The 20,483-nt window shown below is 44.9% G+C and overlaps 1 protein-coding gene across 1 annotated transcript; it reads left to right on the top strand.

Moving 5' to 3' along the window:
• The first annotated feature begins 2,534 nt into the window (after positions 1-2,534).
• On the top strand, positions 2,535-7,324 carry LOC135207617 (uncharacterized). Its single transcript, XM_064239479.1, has 2 exons — positions 2,535-6,601; positions 7,215-7,324. The coding sequence occupies exon 1, from the start codon at positions 2,776-2,778 to the stop codon at positions 4,039-4,041; it is 1,266 nt and encodes a 421-aa protein (XP_064095549.1). The 5' UTR covers positions 2,535-2,775; the 3' UTR covers positions 4,042-6,601; positions 7,215-7,324.
• The last annotated feature ends 13,159 nt before the right edge of the window (positions 7,325-20,483 follow it).

The raw sequence follows: 20,483 nt of genomic DNA, 5'->3' as shown, positions 1-20,483 counted from the left end.
GGCGCTCGTCCTGAAACTGAGGGGATTGGACATCTCGAACTCGTTCGAGATCTCCTTGCTCATGAGGAGCTTCGAAAGGTCTTGCCCACCCAGGGAACTCAGGCCCCCTGCGTGGGATGTGACTCTCGTCCTTAGGAGTTTTGACTCGAATGCCGTTCGAGCCACTCCGAGAGTCGTCAGACAGGGATCTGACCCTCAAGACCCTCTTCTAGCGGCCCTGGCATCGGCGAAGAGAGTAGGGGAACTTCATGGCTTTCCTATGATGTACGACACTCCAGGGGATGGGGATCTGTGACGCTCGATTTCGTTGCGAAGAACTCAGAAACCGTCGATCCCTGACGACAGGTTCGAGTCATTCACGATTTCCCTCCCTAATGGACTTCACCGATAATGATGCGGATGAGATGCTGCTTGTCCTGTGATGGGCGCTACGGCGCTATCTGAAGAGAAACTCGACACCTCAGGCCTGAGTGTCGACGCCTCTTCGTTAGCACCGGGGTAACCCAGAAAGAAGTATCAAGAACACTCTTTCATTCTGGCTGCGTGAGGTCATCAGCGGGCGTATGAGGCTGATGGTAGTGACGACATCCGTACGTCCCGTCCGAGAGCTCACGAAGTCAGAAGTATTGGCCCCTCGTTGGCGTTTCGTAAGAACTTCTCCGTGGCGCAGGTCCTGAAGGCAGGGGTCTGGTCTAACCAGACTACCTTTACGTCCCTTCTACCTTCGGGATATTGCCCACAGGTCCTTGATACCTTTTCCTTGGACCCGTGGTGGCTTGCTCAACAAGTTGTGTAGCAAACCCAGACCCTCGCAGGCTGAAACAGCATCGAGTCCTGGTGTGACTGTGTGGATGGATGTGTGAATGAGTGAGTGACTGGCTCCCTCTTCCCGTCTTTTCCTCCTCCTCTACCTGGGGTGGGAGAGGGCCACACGGTCGTCACTACGCTGGATGAGGACGAGATGCAGGTGAGCTATATGACAGAGCCCCATCCTATCCCTTTCACTAGGGATAGAGCAGAATATCCACCACTTCCTCCTACAAGGGGGGGGGAAGTGGATGCCTACAAGAGTCAAACCCATGACTTTATATTTGCTCCTGTACAGGAACAAGTTCTTACATTGCTGGTACGAAGAGATACGCTTGCCTCTCTCTTAGTACTCGGTCCAGAGGTCTGACCATTGATCCTGCGGTGCACACCCCGATCAATCGGACAGAGGCTTGGATCCCTCCCTCGCTCTTACGACCAGGGAGGCTTCCAAGGTTGGGCGAACACCAGTCTGTTTCACAAAAGCTCAGATTCCACCCACCAAGAAGTGAGTCTTCCTATTGTAAAAGGACCGAAGGTTTGCATGCCGTGTCGGAACAAATGACAATTTGTCCAAAATTGCATTTTTCCTAACTATACAAACCTGAGGTCCTTTTACACATAGCCCCACCTCATGCCACCCCTCACTCTGCAGTTTTTTGCTTGGGCCAAAAGCAAAAGTGATTTGTTTACCTCCCAGTCGCGCGCGCGCGCCTGTCGGACAAGCAGTTAACTACCGAACCCCTTGTTCGAAAGCTTACGACCTATCCAGCTGCCGCTAGTACCTTCCTATTGTAAAAGGACCTCAGGTTTGTATAGTTAGGAAAAATGCAATTTTGGACAAATTGTCATATTTTGCCTCTCCTAAATTGAAGACAGAGAAGCTTAAAAGTTTGCATGCATGCTGTAAATGTGCAAATTTTCACAGAACCAAAGATTGTAAATTTAGGTTTAATACCAAATACAAGCATTGTAGTAAATGGCACTTTTCATTTTTGTGCCCAAGTAGAGATTCTCGGCAATCAGATATTTCAACTGATACCCCAAATACAGTGTCGCATAAGTATATAGCATACGTTGATCTTAATACTTTGCACGTGACTGATGTATCTAGTTCTATCTTGCCCACATTCAGCTCACCCCTTCCTGATGGTTCACTGGTAAGATGCTTAAAGGATAGTGGATCGCAGATGACATTTGTTAATAGTGATTTAGCAGATAGGCAAGGGTTTGAGGTGATTAATCCAAATTTCAGTTTAGTTGTGAAAGGGTTTAATGAGTCTAGAACCTTCAATACCAAAATAGTTAGACTTCAGTTGATGTCTGAGCATGAATGTCACATGGTTGAGGCAGTTTGTATTCCTGAAATTAAAACTAGACTCCACCTTCCAGGTCTTGGGAAGATTCTCTTGCTGACAAATTCTTGAAACCATAATATTCTATTTATGGTCTGCCAGGTTAACCCAGTAACTACTTGTTCATCCCAGATAGTTTTGCTTAGCCTCTCAATCTCGTGTTTCGTTGCCTCATTGTTTTTGAATGGACATGCCCATATATTTGCATTGATCTTGAGCATTTAGAGTTTACTTTATATATATATATATATATATATATATATATATATATATATATATATATATTTTGAGTCAATTTCTTAATAGTTTTACATGAAATTTTATGAAGTTAATTTGATTAGGAGTTCCTTCTTACATTAGGATTTCCCTCATTTCAGATTCTCTTGATTTATTCTGAAACTGTGAGTTGGCAGCAGGGGCAGCACCATCCCTCTACCTCGTATGGTTTGGGATTACCTGTTGCAAACCAGGAAGCAAGGATATTCACAACAGTGATAGAAAATGAATTGATAAATTAAACTGTAGAATTTATTATTAAATTTTTTAGTTTTTTTCTTGCAGATTGAACTGCCAGAGTGTGACCAGGTTAAACTTCTTTTTTATTGGTTTAGGAATGTTGCCAAGCAGGATTTTTCTCTTGTTCCATATAAACATGTTAGATAGATTGCCTTTTGGGCTAAAACCAAGTCCAGCAATGTTACTTCTTGTGCTATGCAAAATTTTGATTTTGGATATTACAGATGACGCCCAAGAAATTAGGGATCTCAAGAGATGTATATATGATCTCTGCTACATGGATAATTGTGCCTGTACAACAAATAGTACTTATACTTTACATTGGGCATTTAATCAGTTGAAGGACATATTTGAGCCATATAAGTTTTCATTGCAACAATTTGTCACAAATGAGATGAAACTCCAAAGTATAATTGATGAACATGCCAAAGAATCTACACCTACTAAAGTTAAACTGTTTGGTCTTATTTGGGACAGGACTGAGGAGGATACTCTTGCTACCCAAAGTCTGAATCTAGATAAAATGGCTTCTAGTAAAAGGGAAATCTTGCGGTCCATTGCTTCAAATTATGATATTCTTAATTTCAATATGCCACTCTTGAATAGAGCTAGGCTATTTATGCAGAAACTGCAGTATATGAAGGATTTAGAATGGGACACTAGGTTACCTGAAGAGAAATTACAGGAATGGAGAAATATTGCTACTCAGGTTAACTCTGCTCCGGAAGTTGCAGTAAAGCGATATGTGGGCAGGAGAGATGGTAGTTATAAACTTGTCGCATTTACTGATAGTTCACGTGTGATATATGTGACAGTTATATACATACTGAATGAGACTACTAATGAGCTTAGATTCTTGTTGTCAAAGAATAGATTGATCAATAAGCAACTGTCTACAAAATCTATTCCTTGCTTGGAATTTCAAGCCATAGCCTTCGGCACGGAAGTCCTTATTGACACCTTCAAAGAACTTGCTGGGCCTATTTGTGTGCAACCCATTAATATTACTGGTTTGGAACTCTACACAGACAGCTTGGTCTGTCTTAATTGGCTGAATTCCCATGTTAATAAGATTGATGCATTTGTAATAAATAGACTACATAATATCTGCCAGTTGTGTGAAGTGCATCCCATTGCTTTTAATTTCTGTGGAGGGTCTGTAAACCCAGCTAATAGTGCTAGTCGTCCTACTTCTTACCAAATGCTGATGAAATCTTCATTTCTGACTGGTCCACCACATCTCTGTAAAGATGTGAAAGGAGATTGCTTTAATGTAGTTATCCCAAACCCTTTGATATCAGGGTCTAAGATGAACAGGAATGATGATTCCAGTGAACTTTGTTGCAACTGCAGTGCATGGTAGCGAAAGGGCTGTTCACATTTTCCCTATGGATCTGTTTTCGGATTTTCATAAACTTGTAGCAGTGCAACATATGGTTCTTAAATTTGTTAATAAATGTAAGATTAAATTGAGAGATAGAGATCCAGCTAAGTATTCACATTTAATCTGTTTTGAGGAGGACGAGCTTTTTGCTAAGGCGAATTCTATCTTGATCTCTCAAGATCAAAGAGTCCATTTCCCAGAAGTGTTTGATTACTTTTCTTCTAAGAATCCCGCTAGTAAAGACATGCCAAATATTGTAGGCCAGCTCAACATATTTCTTGACAAAGATAATGTTCTCAGAGTTAAGAGCAAGTGTTCACGCTGGAAAGATATGAACAAGTATGATTTTGTTCCCATTCTCTTGTCGAAATCAAGTTTGCTTACCAAATGTATCATTCTTGATACACACAGGAAAACTTCCCATGCAGGGTTGTATACTTTGCTATCAGAATTAAGGAAACAATTTTATATACCACATTACTTCTCTACAGTAAAGAAAATTCTTAAGCAATGCATAAATTATAGGAGGTTTAATCTGAAAACCATCAAGTTAAATCAGTCACCATATAGGGATTTCCGGTTAGAACCCCCAAATATTCCATATAGATATAGTTTTATGGATCATTTGGGACCATACTGGATTATTTGGAATGGCAAGAAGATTAAGGTTTGGTTGCTTTGCATTGCGTGCCTTTGGAGCCGTGCAATAAATTTAAAGGTTTGTTTAGATCTTTCAATGCCTACGTTTCTGAGAGCATTCCAAATGCACATTCATGAGTTTGGCATGCCTGAGAAGTGTGTTTCTGACAAAGGCACTCAAATAGTAAGTGGCACAAATATCATTAAGGATGTTCTCAGGGATCCTAATACTAGACAATATCTGCAAGAGAATAATATCAAAGCTCTGGAATTTCAACAGTATTACAAGGGTTGTAAACAACTGGGTTCATTAGTTGAGAGTTGTGTTAAACTTGTAAAAAGGCTGATTTATGGTGCAATAAAAAATTCAATATTGAGTTTTGTAGATTTTGAATTTTTAATTAGTGAAGTTGTGCACCTTGTCAACAGAAGGCCAGTGGCTTTTAAAGAAGCTCTCAGAGACTGCAACCTGAATGAAGATATACCTGCCCCAATTACACCAGAAATATTGCTTAAGGGTTATGAACTTGTATCTTTAAATATAATCCCTAACTTACAACCTATACCTATGGATGATCCCTCCTGGAATCCTAATTCTACAGAACAAATTAGGGAGAATTATAGCAAGCTTCGCAAAGCTCGCTTAAAATTAATAGAATTATATAATTCAGAATTTGTTGCTTAACTTATTAATCAAGCAATAGATGAAAAATCAAGATATATGCCTATTGGCCACAAACCATTGCAAGTAGGAGATATTGTATTGATAAAAGAAGCCATGCAGAAGCCTGCAAATTACCCCATAGGGAAGGTCTTGAAAGTGCAGGTAAATGACTTGCAAGAAGTTACAGGGGCAACAGTAATGAAAGGAAATAGATCCCGTGTGGATATGCATGTTGAGAGCCTTATTCCTTTGATGAGCATCAGGGAATATGAGCAAAATAGGACATTGCAAGAAAACACAGCTGAAGCACAAAAACCAGAGGCAGATGCTGTTAGGCCTCAGCGAAAAGCTGCCATTAGGACAAATGAGAGAAACTTTAAACTGGCTAAAGATGGTTTGATTTGATTTTTGCTTGTATAAATACATTTGTATATGGTTTGTTTTGAATTTAGTTTTATTGAAAATTACTAATGAAATAAGCATTAGTAACTTGTTACCATTCAATTGTTGTTGCTACAAAATTGAATAGCCTTTCTTGGGAGTGTTTGGAAAGTTATGTTTATCCTTAGTTTTTCCTTCTTATTAATTGAAGAGATTTTCATTATCTTGCGTAATAATATTAGTTAGTCTTGTATTCTTCATGTAGTTTGCTTTTATTGCTTCCTTATGCTCTAAAATAAGCATTGATTATTAAAGTTATATCTTGCTCTTTGGGTGTCCTTGTTCTTCTATTGTAATTGCTTGGTAAATATATGCATTTCCGTCATCATTTAAATAAATGTTTGGTAAATTGATTTTCTTTTAACTTAACTATACCAAGCATCAAGCAAACAGCAACGAAGGTAGTTAATTACGTTAACCCTGTAACTAATTACTGCCTAGTTTGGTTATCTTCCAGCTTCGACCCCATTCCCAAAATACCTTGGAGCAGCAGTAGCTCGGAAGGAGAGGGACACTGAAGACGTGACCACTACCTAGCACAGCGCGACTTTGAGCTCGTTATTACGATCATACCAATCTTTCGTCCAGTGCATTATAAAGGAACTATGAAGAGCTAAAATGTATTTGTGACCTGGCCCATGTACCGAGGGTGGGGAGGAGAATAATGCTGCCTATTATTCACCTTAGGCCACCACCATTTTCCACGAAGAACAACTTGCCGACCGATGTCATCTAGTTGCCAATACAACTATTCGGATTAATTTGGGCCTAGAAAGGATAGCTGAAAATTTGAAGGTTCGTTGCAAATTTCGTTTGGTGCTTGTCATTTGCGATTTCAATTTCAGTAATTATTGTTGAACAATAATGTCCTAACAGAATTTCCCCATGGAATTTATCAGAGAATCATATTCGATTGGTACCCCTGTATGTAATTATATTTACCAAGTAAGCCTATTATATAACCGTCTATTGGGCCTTCATTTAAAGGAAACATTAATATTTCTGGAGCTAGCAAAGTACTTTTACTTATATTTACCAGGTAGTAATTTATATTTTTCAAACCATAATATTCTATTTATGGTCTGCCGGGTTAACCCAGTAACTACTTGTTCATCCCAGATAGTTTTGCTTAGCCTCTCAATCTCGTGTTTCGTTGCCTCATTGTTTTTGAATGGACATGCCCATATATTTGCATTGATCTTGAGCATTTAGAGGTTTACTTTATATATATATATATATATATATATATATATATATATATATATATATATATATATATATATATATATATATATATATATATTATATATATATATTTTGAGTCAATTTCTTAATAGTTTTACATGAAATTTTATGAAATTAATTTGATTAGGAGTCCCTTCTTACATTAGGATTTCCCTCATTTCAGATTCTCTTGATTTATTCTGAAACTGTGAGTTGGCAGCAGGGGCAGCACCATCCCTCTACCTCGTATGGTTTGGGATTACCTGTTGCAAACCAGGAAGCAAGGATATTCACAACAGTTTGATAGAAAATTGATAAATTAAACTGTAGAATTTATTATTAAATTTTTTAGTTTTTTTTTTCTTGGTTTATTATTCAGTCTCCTTTCACTCACAACACCCACACTAAATAGCCTTCCGGAACACCCACGGATGCTCAGATGCAGGTCCCCTGGATCTTGTTTGAGGGCCCTCATACACACTCTCAGTTACACCGTCATCAACTTCTCCGAGATCACTTCCAGTCAGACTACCATTACTATCTCCCTCACTACCATCCCCCCCAAATCCCATTCACTATCTCATCTAACCTTCTAACTAACTTTTGTCGAACATCTCTCGTAACTCTGCCACCAAATCACTTACCTCATTGTTCCGATACGTAATACAAACCCTCGGTCCTTTAACAATAGGAAGTAGCTAGCGGCAGCTGGAACGGTCGTAAGCTTCGAACAAGGGGAGAACGGTAGTTAACTGCTTGTCCGATCGTCGCGCGCCGCGCGACTGGGAGGTAAACAATCACTTTTGCTTTCGGCCGTGTGTGGGAAGGACGTGCTCGTCATCGCTCTGCCCGCTTTGTCGTTTGCTTTGAGTTTGAGTATTTGCCCTCTCTTTCTGTATAAATCAGAGTGATTGTAAGTACTTTTGCATTTCTTTCTTTTGATCATTGCAATGAGTGAAGAAGAAATGGAGATATCACCACGCCCTCCGGTCGCCCGTAGAGTGTGTCCCGGGCTGGAGGGGCGTAGATGTGGGGGATTTAGATCGTTTGTCGATGTAGATCCTCACGAGGTTTGTACTCGTTGTCGGGGGCGAGAGTGCTCCCGCAACGAGCCCTGTGTAACATGTGTGAATTGGTCCGAGGCGCAGTGGGTGCTGTACGAGGGCAGGAAGAGACTTAGGCCGCCCAAGAAGTCATCGGAAAGTCCAGTGACTCCTTTGGTAACGGACACTTCGTCCTCTTTCCTGCCCCCCGGCCAGCCCCCACGTTTCGCGCCTTCCCCTGCGGGGGGGGGTAGCGGAGTCCTTCTCCTCTCTCGATCCGTCGAGTGTGGATGAGGGCGCCCGCTGCCCGGACGTCCAGTTGTACTCGGGGTCTTCCGTCCGCTCTGGGGGGGGTTCGTCTCCCGCCAGGCGTGAGGAAACCCCTCTAACTAACCCGACTGTTGCTTCCGCAGGTGTGCCATCAGCGAAGGACGACCTGGGACAGGTGTGGGAGTCGCTGGGACTGCAGGGAGTGCCGAGCATACAGGGGTTGATTCAGCGGTTGGCGGGGTCGGCAGTGGTCACTCATGGTGCGGTGACCACTACAACAACCACAATCTCGACACCAGCATATGAGATGCCACCGCATCTGGTGTATACGCCACATGTCATGTCGGTGACACCCACGGCTGCGATCCAAAAACCCATTCCTGCCGTGCCAAAGAGGACGGTGCCACCACCACCTGGATTCTTTGTATTGCCGACCCCGGACTTCCGCTGCCCAAAGAGTACCCCCCTGGACCTGCCGCCAGTGCCGAGGATGACGGTAGCTGCCGACAGGACGCCTGGCTCTCCTGTGGTACCTGCCGTGCCTGCCGTACCTGTTGCCGTCCCAGCCGCTCATTCCTTTTCAGATCAGGGGCCTGCTGCTCATTCAATTTCAGATGTTCCTGCCGTTCCTGCTGTTCCCGGACCTGTTCCTGTTGTTCCTGCTGTTGGTGGTGCTGTCACAGTCTCAGGTCTTTCCGGACAGGTGCAGTCGGGCCCTGTTGCTTCGGCAGCTGCCCCGGCTCCCTCCTGGATGGAAGACCTGACGTCTGTCCTGCGGAGCCTGGCGAAGAAGAAGAGGAAGAGGAAGAAGGTGTCGTCGTCGTCTTCGTCGTCTGCTGCCTCTCCTTCCCCTTCGACTTCTAAGGCTAAACAGCCGAAGAAGAAGAAGGTTGCCTCCTCCCCCCTAAGAAGACTCCTTCGGGATCTTCTAAGGGCCCGGCTCGCTCAGGCGAGCTGGGGAGCTCTTCTGCTGGTCCTCCTGTTCCTTCGGGAACGGGGCCCGTCGCTTCTTCTGCAAAGAAGAAGTCGACGGGGACCAGAGGTGCACCAGCCTCGGCTGGTGCGTCCTCACCTGGTGCTAGCGGTTCTGCCGCTAAACCAGGTTCCGTCTCGGCCGCTTCTCGTTCGCGAGAAGCACCGAGTGGACGCTCTTCCAAAGAAGACCGTCCAGCCAAAGTTTTGACGCCCGAGCTCGCTCGCCGTCAAGACAGCGGCGCGGAGCAGAAGACTGGCGAGAGTCGTGCACACGACTCTCGCCCCAGGCCAGTGGACGCTCTCGCAGCGATCAACTGGCTGCTCGGGCTGACGTGACGGTCGCTGACCGGCCACGGGTTGAGGCGAGGAAGGAGTCCCCACGGCCGCCGGTACCAGCCACGGCTGGTACCAGCGGCTTGACGCGCCGAGAGGACGCTGGCCGGTCTCGACGCGACAGAGAGCCTAGCAGGTCACCCGTCCGCCGCTCCCGATGGGACCGGGCGGAGACGGTGACCAGCGGCAGCTCGCCTGACGCTAGAGATCGGTCTCGACGTTCTCAGCCGAGCCAATCGCCCCAGGCGAGCGGCAAGGCTAGGCCTGCTGCTCGACCGTCACCGCGGGTTGACGATCAGCAGCAGCCCTCCACGCACGCTGGTCCTGCCAGCGAGCGAGGGGGGAGCGTCAGGTCTGCCTCTCCCGTACCTTCAACCTCCTCGGGCTATACCGGGAGGAGCGAGGTACCGAGGAGCGATCACGAGAGGTGCGCCGCTCGTGACCCCACCAGCTATGACGCCGTACGGCTCAGGCACGGTTTTAGGACCGACCAGAACGTACGCGCAAGTAGTTGGAGGCGACCATCAGGGGTCTGTCGCTGTTCCTCCTTCTGAAGGAGGAGTATCGCGGGATATGCTCTTGCTGGAGGGACTGGACGGTCCTACTCCACAAGACGCTGTAACTCCCGAGATACAGAGGAACTTTGCGGAGGTCATTAAGCTGATGCGTCTGCATAATGACCTCGCGGAAGGATCGCCGCTACCACCGGCAGAGCCCACGTCCCGGCTCGAATCATTTTGGGGTCCCAAGAGGGAACCCAAAATGATGGTGGGGTTACCGCGATCTGAGCTTGCAGACTCGGTCCTGGATCAGGTGGAGAATCTCGTCTCAGGACGGGAGGACTCGCTAAAGTCCGGACGGTCTTCTAAGCTGCTTCCTCCTCCTCTACAGCGGCAGAGGCGATTCTACGTGCCTTCGGAAGACCCGATACTGCCGAAACAGGTTAACCCGGAGTTAGCGAGGCTGACTCCAGGTGTGTCCCTGCAGCAGCTCCTGTCGGAGAACCTATGGTTCTCGCAGCAGGAGGCACTTGCCCTGGAATCTACCGCTATGGCAGCATTTCAGGCAGTTTCCTGGTTGGATTTGTGGTCCCTCACAATATCCAAAGTAGCGGCCGGCTCTGGGAGCTCTGCCAGTCTGGAGGAAGAGCAATCTCTTACCTCGCCCATCAGACTGCTAACCTGTGGGCCAACTTGGTTCTTCGACGTAGGGACGCAGTCCTTACCCGAGTGACCAAGGGGGCCGGGCGTGAGGCGGCACTCGGGCTTCGAAATGGACCTCTTAGGAGTTACCCAGCTCTCTTCCCGGGAGAGATGGTGGACGCTGCGGTGGAAAGGCGGCGCACTGACGAGAGTGACCGCTTAGTTCACCAGGCAGTCTCGAAGGTTACTGGGCAATCTCGAGCGACTGCGGCCAAACCAAAGAGCTTGGCTAGCGCTTCCACGGCGGCGAAGACGGTTGCACCGTCCAAACCCTGTGTGAAGACTCCTGTAGTTTCAACTTCTGCTAGAGGAGGCCGCAACCAGCCCTCCTCCCAGCCCTCCTTTCCCCGAGGGGGTGCTGGAAAGAAGTCGAAACGAGGTGGGAAACGCTAGGGACGGCGTTCCCCCTCACCTGCTGCCGGAAGTGGGGGGGTGCCTAGCGAGCCATTGGGCGACTTGGCAGCGCTACGGCGCCGAGAACTGGATAGTAGACGTCCTTCGGGAGGGATATCTACTACCCTTCGAGTCTCGGCCCCCCCTCATCTCCAATCCGGTCCACCTACAGACCTATGTCCGGGGATCAGCAAAGGACAACGCTCTTCGACAGGAGATCAAAGACCATGCTGGCGAAACGAGCTGTAGAAATCGTGGAGGACCAGTCACCGGGCTTTTACAGCCGCCTCTTCCTAGTGGAGAAGGCATCGGGGGGCTGGCGTCCGGTGATAGACCTCTCTCCCCTGAACCGCTTCGTTCGCACGACGCGGTTCACGATGGAGTCGGCACGCTCGGTGCTCGACTCGATCAGGGGGAACGATTTCATGCTTTCAGTGGACTTGAAGGACGCGTATTTTCAAATACCCATCCATCAGTCCTCCAGAAAGTACCTCCGCTTCATCTTCGACGGACGGTGTACCAATTCAGGGCACTTTGTTTCGGTCTCTCAACCGCCCCACAGGTGTTCACGCGAGTGTTCACTCTGGTGTCGGCTTGGGCCCATTCGAACGGGATACGTCTTCTGAGGTATCTCGACGATTGGCTAGTCCTGGCGAGCTCCCGCTCGCAGTTGCTACAGGACAGAGATCGACTCCTCAAGTTTTGTCGCGATCTGGGGATCGTGATAAACTACGAGAAGTCCGATCTCGAACCCAAGCAGAAGATGAAGTACCTGGGTATGCTGATAGACACGGTAGCAGGGCAAGTCTTTCCCGCAGACTTGCGTATCAGCAAATCAGGGAGGCAGCCGGCCGGTTCCTGTCTCGGCAGGAACAGGCAGCACAGCAATGGCGAGTCGTGATCGGCCATCTGTCGTCACTCGAGAAGTTAGTCCCTCACGGGCGTCTTCACCTGCGGTCTCTCCAGTGGAGGCTAAGGGAGAGTTGTCTCAGGCCAAGGATCCTCCTTACTTTCCCGTGGCTATCACGGACAAGGTGAGGCAGGACCTAGCCTGGTGGCTCGACGACAAGAACCTCTTAAGAGGAGTGCCCATACGCACTCCCCCCCCGGAGATGCTTCTGTTCTCAGACGCATCGACCGAGGGATGGGGCGCACACCTGGAGGAGTTGCTGACTGCAGGTGTGTGGGACCATCACGAAAAGCACCTTCACATCAATGTCCTGGAACTCAAGGCGGCGTTCTACGCTCTCCAAGAGTTTCAGGACCGCTTGGTGGGACACTCAGTGGTGTTGATGTGCGACAACACCACAGTAGTGGCATATGTCAACAAGCAGGGGGGGCTAGTGTCTCTTCCGCTCCATCAGTTGACGGTGCAGGTGCACGAGTGGGCCACGGCTCACTCGATAGAACTGTCAGCACGCTACATTCCAGGCAAGAGGAATGTAGTAGCAGACAAGCTCAGCCGTCGGATCAGGTGATAGGGACCGAATGGTCTCTACACCAAGACGTAGCGGAAAGGCTCTTCAACCTGTGGGGGCGACCGGTCGTAGACCTGTTCGCCACCCGGCACAACAGAAAACTTCAGGTTTTCTTCTCAGCTTTGTGCCGGACCCATGGGCAGCTGCAGAGGACGCTCTCCAACACCCCTGGGACAACCTCTTCGCTTACGCCTTTCCTCCCTTCTGTCTGATTCGGAAAGTGATCAGTCGAGCGCTGGTCACTCCCAATCTCAGAATGATCCTGGTGGCTCCCAAACGGCCGCAAGCCGTTTGGTATCCGGACCTGCTGGCTCTTCTTGCGGACGCACCGAGAGAGCTACCCACCTGGCACAACCTTCTAGCCCAGCCACACGTAGAACGGTACCACCAAGCAGTCCAGTCCCTTCAACTTCACGGCTGGCTGTTATCCACCATCTCTTGCGAACGAGAGGCTTTTCTCGTAGCGCAGCAACAGAGATGGCTGGACACGTCCGACAGTCCTCTGCAGCTGTGTACCAGGGGAAGTGGGCCGTCTTCTGTGGTTGGTGTCGTAGACAGGGTCTGTCTCCTCTCAGAGCCACTCTTCAGCAGGTAGCGGATTTCCTCGTGTTTCTTCGCCGAGAGAAGCTCCTCTCAGTACCCACAGTTAAAGGATATAGAGCCGCCCTGGCTCTCGTCCTAAAACTGAGGGGACTGGACATCTCGAATTCGTTCGAGATCTCCTTGCTAATGAGGAGCTTCGAAAGGTCTTGCCCACCCAGGGAACTCAGGCCCCCTGTTGGGATGATGACTCTCGTACTTAGGAGTTTGACTCGAAGACCCTTCGAGCCACTCCGAGAGTCGTCAGACAGGGATCTGACTCTCAAGACCCTCTTCTTGCTGGCCCTGGCATCGGCGAAGAGAGTAGGGGAACTACATGCACCTTTCTTATGATGTTAACATACCAGAGGCTGGGGATCTGTGACGCTCGATTTCGTCCCGAACTTCGTAGCTAAGACTCAGAATCCGTCGATCCCTGACGACAGGTTCGAGTCTTTCACGATCCCCTCCCTTCTGGACTTCACCGATAACGATGCGGATGAGATGCTGCTTTGTCCTGTGAGGGCGCTACGGCGCTATCTGAAGAGAACTCGACATCTCAGGCCTGAGTGTCGACGCCTCTTCGTTAGCACTGGGGTTACCAAGAAAGAAGTCTCCAAGAACACGGTTCTTTCTGGCTGCGTGAGGTGATCAGGAGAGCGTACGAGGCTGATGGTAGCGACGACATCCGTACGCTCCGACCGAGAGCCCACGAAGTCAGAGGTATCGGACCCTCCTTAGCGTTCCGTAAGAACTTCTCCGTGGCGCAGGTCCTGAAGGCAGGTGTCTGGGCCAACCAGACACCTTCACGTCCTTCTACCTTCGGGATATTGCCCACAAGTCCTTGGATACTTTTTCCTTGGGACCTGTGGTGGCTGCTCAACACGTTGTGTAAGCTTACCCAGCACCCGAGCAGGCAGAACAGCATCGATTCCTGGTATGACTGGGAGAATGAATGTGCGAATGAGAGAGTGACTGGCTTCTCTTCACCATCTTTCTCTACCTCTACCTGTGGGCAGAGGGATACGGTCGTTACCTTGCTGGAAGGGAGTCAGATGCAGGTAAGCTATTCACAGAGCTCCATCCTATCTCTTTAAACTAGAGATAGGAGTGTATATCCACCACTTTCTCCAACAAGGGGGAGAAAGTGGATGCCTACATGAGACAAACCCATTACTTTACATTTGCTCATGTAAAGGAAAAAGTTCTTACAATGCTGGTACAAAGAGATACGCTTGCCTCTCTCTTAGTACTCGGCCCAGAGGTCTGACCATTGATCCTGCGGTGCACACCCCGATCAATCGGACAGAGGCTTGGATCCCTCCCTCGCTCTTACGACCAGGGAGGCATTCCAGGGATGGACGAACACCAGTCTGTTCATCAAAAGACTCAGATTCCTCCCACCAAGAAGTGAGTCTTCCTATTGTTAAAGGACCGAGGGTTTGTATTACGTATCGGAACAAATGACAATTTGTCGAAAATTGCATTTTTCCTAACTATACAAACCTGAGGTCCTTTACATATAGTCCCTCCTCATGCCACCCCTCACTCTGCGTATTTTGCATGGGCCAAAAGCAAAAGTGATTGTTTACCTCCCAGTCGCGCGGCGCGCGACGATCGGACAAGCAGTTAACTACCGTTCTCCCCTTGTTCGAAGCTTACGACCGTTCCAGCTGCCGCTAGCTACTTCCTATTGTTAAAGGACCTCAGGTTTGTATAGTTAGGAAAAATGCAATTTTCGACAAATTGTCATTTTACACTCCTGCCAAACTCCTGAAGAGACTCATTCATACTGCCAACTATATCCTTACCACCTGATTCCCTTCCCGGTGAAACTAAACTAAACCCCGTCAATTCAAACCCACACACGCTATATGTATCATTCCTCCCCTCAAAGTCATCTGTATTACATGCCTTATCCACCATTTTTACCCTATCACTAACCCCTCTATCATGCAGCTCACGTTTCTCCCTTTCCTTACCTTCTTCCGCTTTCTTCCATACTTAACCAATACTAACTGCCCATCCTCCAGACCCATTTGCTCACTGACACTCCCAACATTCACACTCCTATCTCTTTTAGGGCTAACTACACTCATTACTTGCCCTAACACTCCTATCTACCACTCGCTCTGCCATTCGCCTCGGCCCTTCCAAAACTACCTCCCTATAGCATCTAAACTCTGGTACAACCTCAGCTACTTCAGTCCTAACACTAACACTTCTACTCTCTTTCATACACCTATCTAACTCGTAATCCTCTACTATTTCTAAAATGGTGTTTCTGTTTCTTCCTTCTTTTATCTCTCTCTCTCAGCAAAAGAATTGATATACAAACATAATTGTTCAGTCCTCTCTTTCTCCCTTCTCTGGAATAGATATATGTATTTATGGGAGGGGAAATAAGTGTTGCCTATAGAAGTTGCTTTCAATCTACTGATATCGTAAGGGTTATTCTCTCTCTCTCTCTCTCTCTCTCTCTCTCTCTCTCTCTCTCTCTCTCTCTCTCTCTCTCTCTCTCTCTCTGTTATTGGCTGTTTATATATTTCTGATAGTAAAATGTTTAAGATGACTTTGAATGATATTAATAATACCAATTCAATGGTATCTTTGATGTAGGATGATAATTTAAGTATACATCTGGTATCTGAACTTTCAAGATAGGCAGATATGGGCATTTTTAAGAGGGGAGTTCTAACTATTTGCGGGTTTGCGCTATTTGCGGGGTCCCTGGTACACATCCCCCGTGAATATGGGGGGGGGGGGGGGGACTGTATTTAGCATGGTAAAGCTCTCCGACTTGACAGCTGAGCCATTTCTGACTGCCTGTCATGATACTTCTAAAAGGTTCCTTCTCAAATCAACCTGAAAAGCACACAACATACTTTAGTACTCAATGAAGAATGTAACATGCTATGAAAATACTTTGATAGGTGCCGAGGGAAATGAAGAAAAATTTTCCAAGTAGAATATTGACCACCTGTATTCCTTATAAGGGGAATCGACAGAAGAGGCTGCCTTTTCCGATAGATGGGAATTAAACATTTGTTGAAAAGGTTATGAAAACTGGATATGAGTATAGGTAAAATTCACTGGAAATCACTGGTAGGCCCAGTCATTTAAGAAGGTCCAAGGTCAAACATACGTATAAAATGTTCACTATCAAGCCAGCTTTTTGGTAAATATATGTGCACTTGATAAGCCGAGCTCCTTGAACATATGCTTTCATGTAAGCTTCACAAGTCTTTCGTAACTTCTGCCAGATTCTAAAAATGTCAAGAATACAGGAAAAATGCATAAATAATCATTATGTTCAATTAAAAAGCAAATTTATTTTTATTTTTATGTATCTTAAGTGAAAAAGTTCAACTTTCATGTACACTCGACAAGAAAACTGAAGATACAGTTTTCATTAGCTTTCGTTCATCCAATTTCCCATTTGTTTTTACTGGAAAGACATAATATCGCTAAATTTACTCTGTAATATGAAAATATACTGCAAAATATATCATATAAGTTAAAACTGCAAAACAAAACCGTTCAGATACTTAAAAAACACGATATATGTCCGAAGTGATTGGAATTTCTCAGATGGATTCGTTCATAGAGATCTGGTAGATAGAATGTGAATTTCTGATTTTAGTACTATGTATCACAAGTACAATATTTACTCGTTTTGCTTCATGAATGGGGATATATTGCATCATCGTAAGTGGTGAATGCAATTATTTTAGTTTCTACAAACTTATGTTTGTGTTCCAAAGCGATTAAAGTTAGCTGACGTCAATGGCAGTCAATGTTGCGACAGCTAAGGTAGGTTGAACAAATCTAGTTGCATCCGCAAGAGCGTTTTCTATGATTAGAGGAGGAACCCTAGAACTTCGAGCAGGAAAGCGCAAGTCACTGGATACTGACTAACTTAACAGATTCACACTTTGATTATTTTGACGTTGACATGGATCGAATGCTAGTTCTTGTTTACAAAGCTACTGTCTTTAAAAATAAATCTTAATCAAGGTTAAAGTAACATGTCAGCTCAAAGATTTTCTGGCTATATGCTCCCATTACAAAGCAGTTCTTAGTAGCCTACAGCCCTACACGACTGCATTTCTTTGCCGCTAGGCTGAAAGATCTCCCACGATATAAAACTTTAATTGCCTGTGCAATACATATTGAGTTATTTGTGGTAATAAATATTTTTACTTAACACAGCTTTTTTCGTGAATGATTTGTGGATGAAACCCGATTTTCAAAAGTAAAGACTATATCAAGAGAGCAAGAATGACCGCACCCTGTGTCTAAAATTTTCCACGTTTTTTTACACACTTTGAATTCTACGACAACTGCCGAATGTAATCAAGATTAGGGTATGAATTTCTATGAGAATTAACTTGAATATTATGATCCTTCAAATTTTATCTAGTATAGTGCAGCACGATCATATCCTATCGCGCAAGCATAGGCCTATCGATAAAGATACTTAATTAATTATATTTTCTTCTGCCTTTCCCCCCGTCACAAGTCCGTCACCAGTACTATAATTCTCTCTCTCTCTCTCCACTTCTAAAACATACTTTAAAAATATATATATTGCCACTCAATCTCCCAAAGAAAATATAAAGTAATTAAGTAGTTATAAATAGGCCTAAACTTTCACATGAGCAGATTTTGCTCCTCTCTCTCTCTCCCCCCCGACTTTTAAAACACACTTGAAAAAATATCACTCAATCTCTCAAAGTAAATATAATGAATTAAGTATCTCTACAGATAGACCTATGCTTGCTCTCTCTCTACCCACTTGTGAAACATTTAAAAAAATATTATCAATTAATCTCTCAAAGTAAATATAATGAATTAAGTATCTCTATCGATAGGCCTATGCTTGCGCGCTCTCTCTCTATCGTCAGAATATTTCATTCTTAATTGTATTGTTCTTCACGATTTCCACAAGTAATACCCAAATTTTAAAACCCTTTCTCTCGTTGTTTAAGATCCGTCTTTAATTACGAATGAATTTTACGTCAGTTTAGTGTCAAAGATTACTTATAAATAAGGTTTCACAGTAGGTTTTAAAAAAGGATGATCGATATTCTACTCTGAACTGACGATACCAAACCAACATTAATGAATAATATAGAGCCTGTTTCTACATTCAAATATAAATGATTATAGGACCTCAACAGAATCTTTATAGGTAAAGTTGATGGAAATCTAGAAAGCAACAAACGCTATGATTTTGAAGCTCCGCCCCTTTTCAAGAGTTGCCAGGTGTGGCATTATTGAACAATATACTATGTCCGAAGATTTTAAAAAACTGTATCTTAAGTTTCCTTGCCGAGTGCACATGTATTGACTACCGTTATTCATGTTTGTGATTTTTCTCTACCAGCAGAGAGAGAGAGAGAGAGAGAGCGCGCGCTTCGATACGACACCAACCTCGGAAACGGTGGAAATTTCCTATTTCAGTCAAACAGTCAATGTTGTCTCTTGATGGCTGTGTATTCAAGAGTCCTCGGAATAACCCTGCAGTCACAAAGACGACCATCATCTGCAGAAGACAGGGAGACAATTTTAGACTCCTGCCAGTTTTATTGACTCGCACGCCAGTCTTGCGGACATACATGCCAGGAAGCCAGAAAAGGAAGGGAAAGGGGGATTCTTACAATAAAAACCGTTACCGGATTGCGAGGAAAGTAACCCTATAAAACCCAAGCTTATTACATTCTCAGTAATACGTTAATTTCCCCTCTACATATATCAATCACGCGAGAAAAGTAAGTCATATGGTAAGTGAGAATTCCTACAGGAATACAAGGGCTGGATCATATACAGGTAAAAAATAATAGTAAATGAAACTGAACATGTATAAACAGCAGACAAAATCACAATTTTTGAAAGTAAATTGTATTTTTCCTAACTATACAAACCTGAGGTTCTTTACATAAGGAATTAGTTCCAGCTGGCGCTAAAAGTAAAGGACCGATGGTTTGTATAATGTAAAGGAACAATTACCAACAATGGAGTCTAAATATAAATAGTTTCCGAAAAGATGCAGCATACTTCAGAAACTTGCTTCCACTTACAGCAAGTCTGCTGAAAAGACGAAGGAGGCCGTGCGGAGATTACTGATAGATAGATGACCAACGGAACAGAGGCACAAATACCTGCCTTCATTTCTATCTCTCGCGGGTGCTTACCTGCCAAAACATCCATAAAGATTTGTTTGGATTTTAAATATCGTTGTCTAAACTTTCTTTAAGCACCAACTACTATTTAATGCAATGTTGAAAGAACAATAGAGGACAAAGAAAAATCTTGGTAGTTGAAGTTTTGATATACTTATGTCTTAAAAAAAAAAAAAAAAAAAAATTTTTACTAACAAACTGAAGAGCTACTGCAATACAAAATAAATTACTTACGAAGGGAACTCAAGAAAGGCTCCTGGAGAATGTGAGGATGAAATTATGCTGGAGACACGAACTCAGCCTATAAATTACTTCTCTTCCTTAAAGGTAAACACCTCCTGGTTCCAAAGTAACAAGGGACAAAATCACACGATACTAATAGAAGTCCTGCATCAAGTTAATATCGGCCCTTGAATTTGGAGAAATGATTAGAAGTTTCATGCCAGGGGACATTCGACATCAGTTTTCTGACAACTGAGCATTTGTATTAATAAAAGTATGAAAAACACTTTCATTAAATTGTACCTAGTCAGAAGTGAAGTTCGTAGTGTCTGTGCTTTCAACCCAAGAAAGCAAATGTTTATAATTTTATTTGTGGTCTGAGAGTCACTTGGAGTCTTACTTTTGCTGTGTTGGAGAGTCATGAAAATTTCAAATCCATTTAAGAGACTAGTTCAGTGAAAAGAGAGGTCCAGTTTGAAGGCTCTGAACTGGTCCTTAATGGTTTGTTAAAAATGTATGAATACAGGAGGGAACATTTGTGTTACCTCACTGGACTGAAAGGACACTTAGAAGGTCAAGACGATGTGTGTACATGATTAAAGTGCATTGGAAATACAGTAACTGACAAGGAAAATGGATATATGGCACTTTTATTACTGTATAACCAATGAAGTAAAATTTGTTACAGACCCATATCAGTATCCGATGTCTTTGAGAAAAAAAATTATTACTTCAGGATAACATGACCTGCACTATGTACATAATACTGGACC

Source organism: Macrobrachium nipponense, chromosome 34, assembly GCF_015104395.2.
Source record: "Macrobrachium nipponense isolate FS-2020 chromosome 34, ASM1510439v2, whole genome shotgun sequence".
Classification (NCBI taxonomy): domain Eukaryota; kingdom Metazoa; phylum Arthropoda; class Malacostraca; order Decapoda; family Palaemonidae; genus Macrobrachium; species Macrobrachium nipponense.
This window is presented reverse-complemented; position numbering and strand designations above follow the sequence as displayed.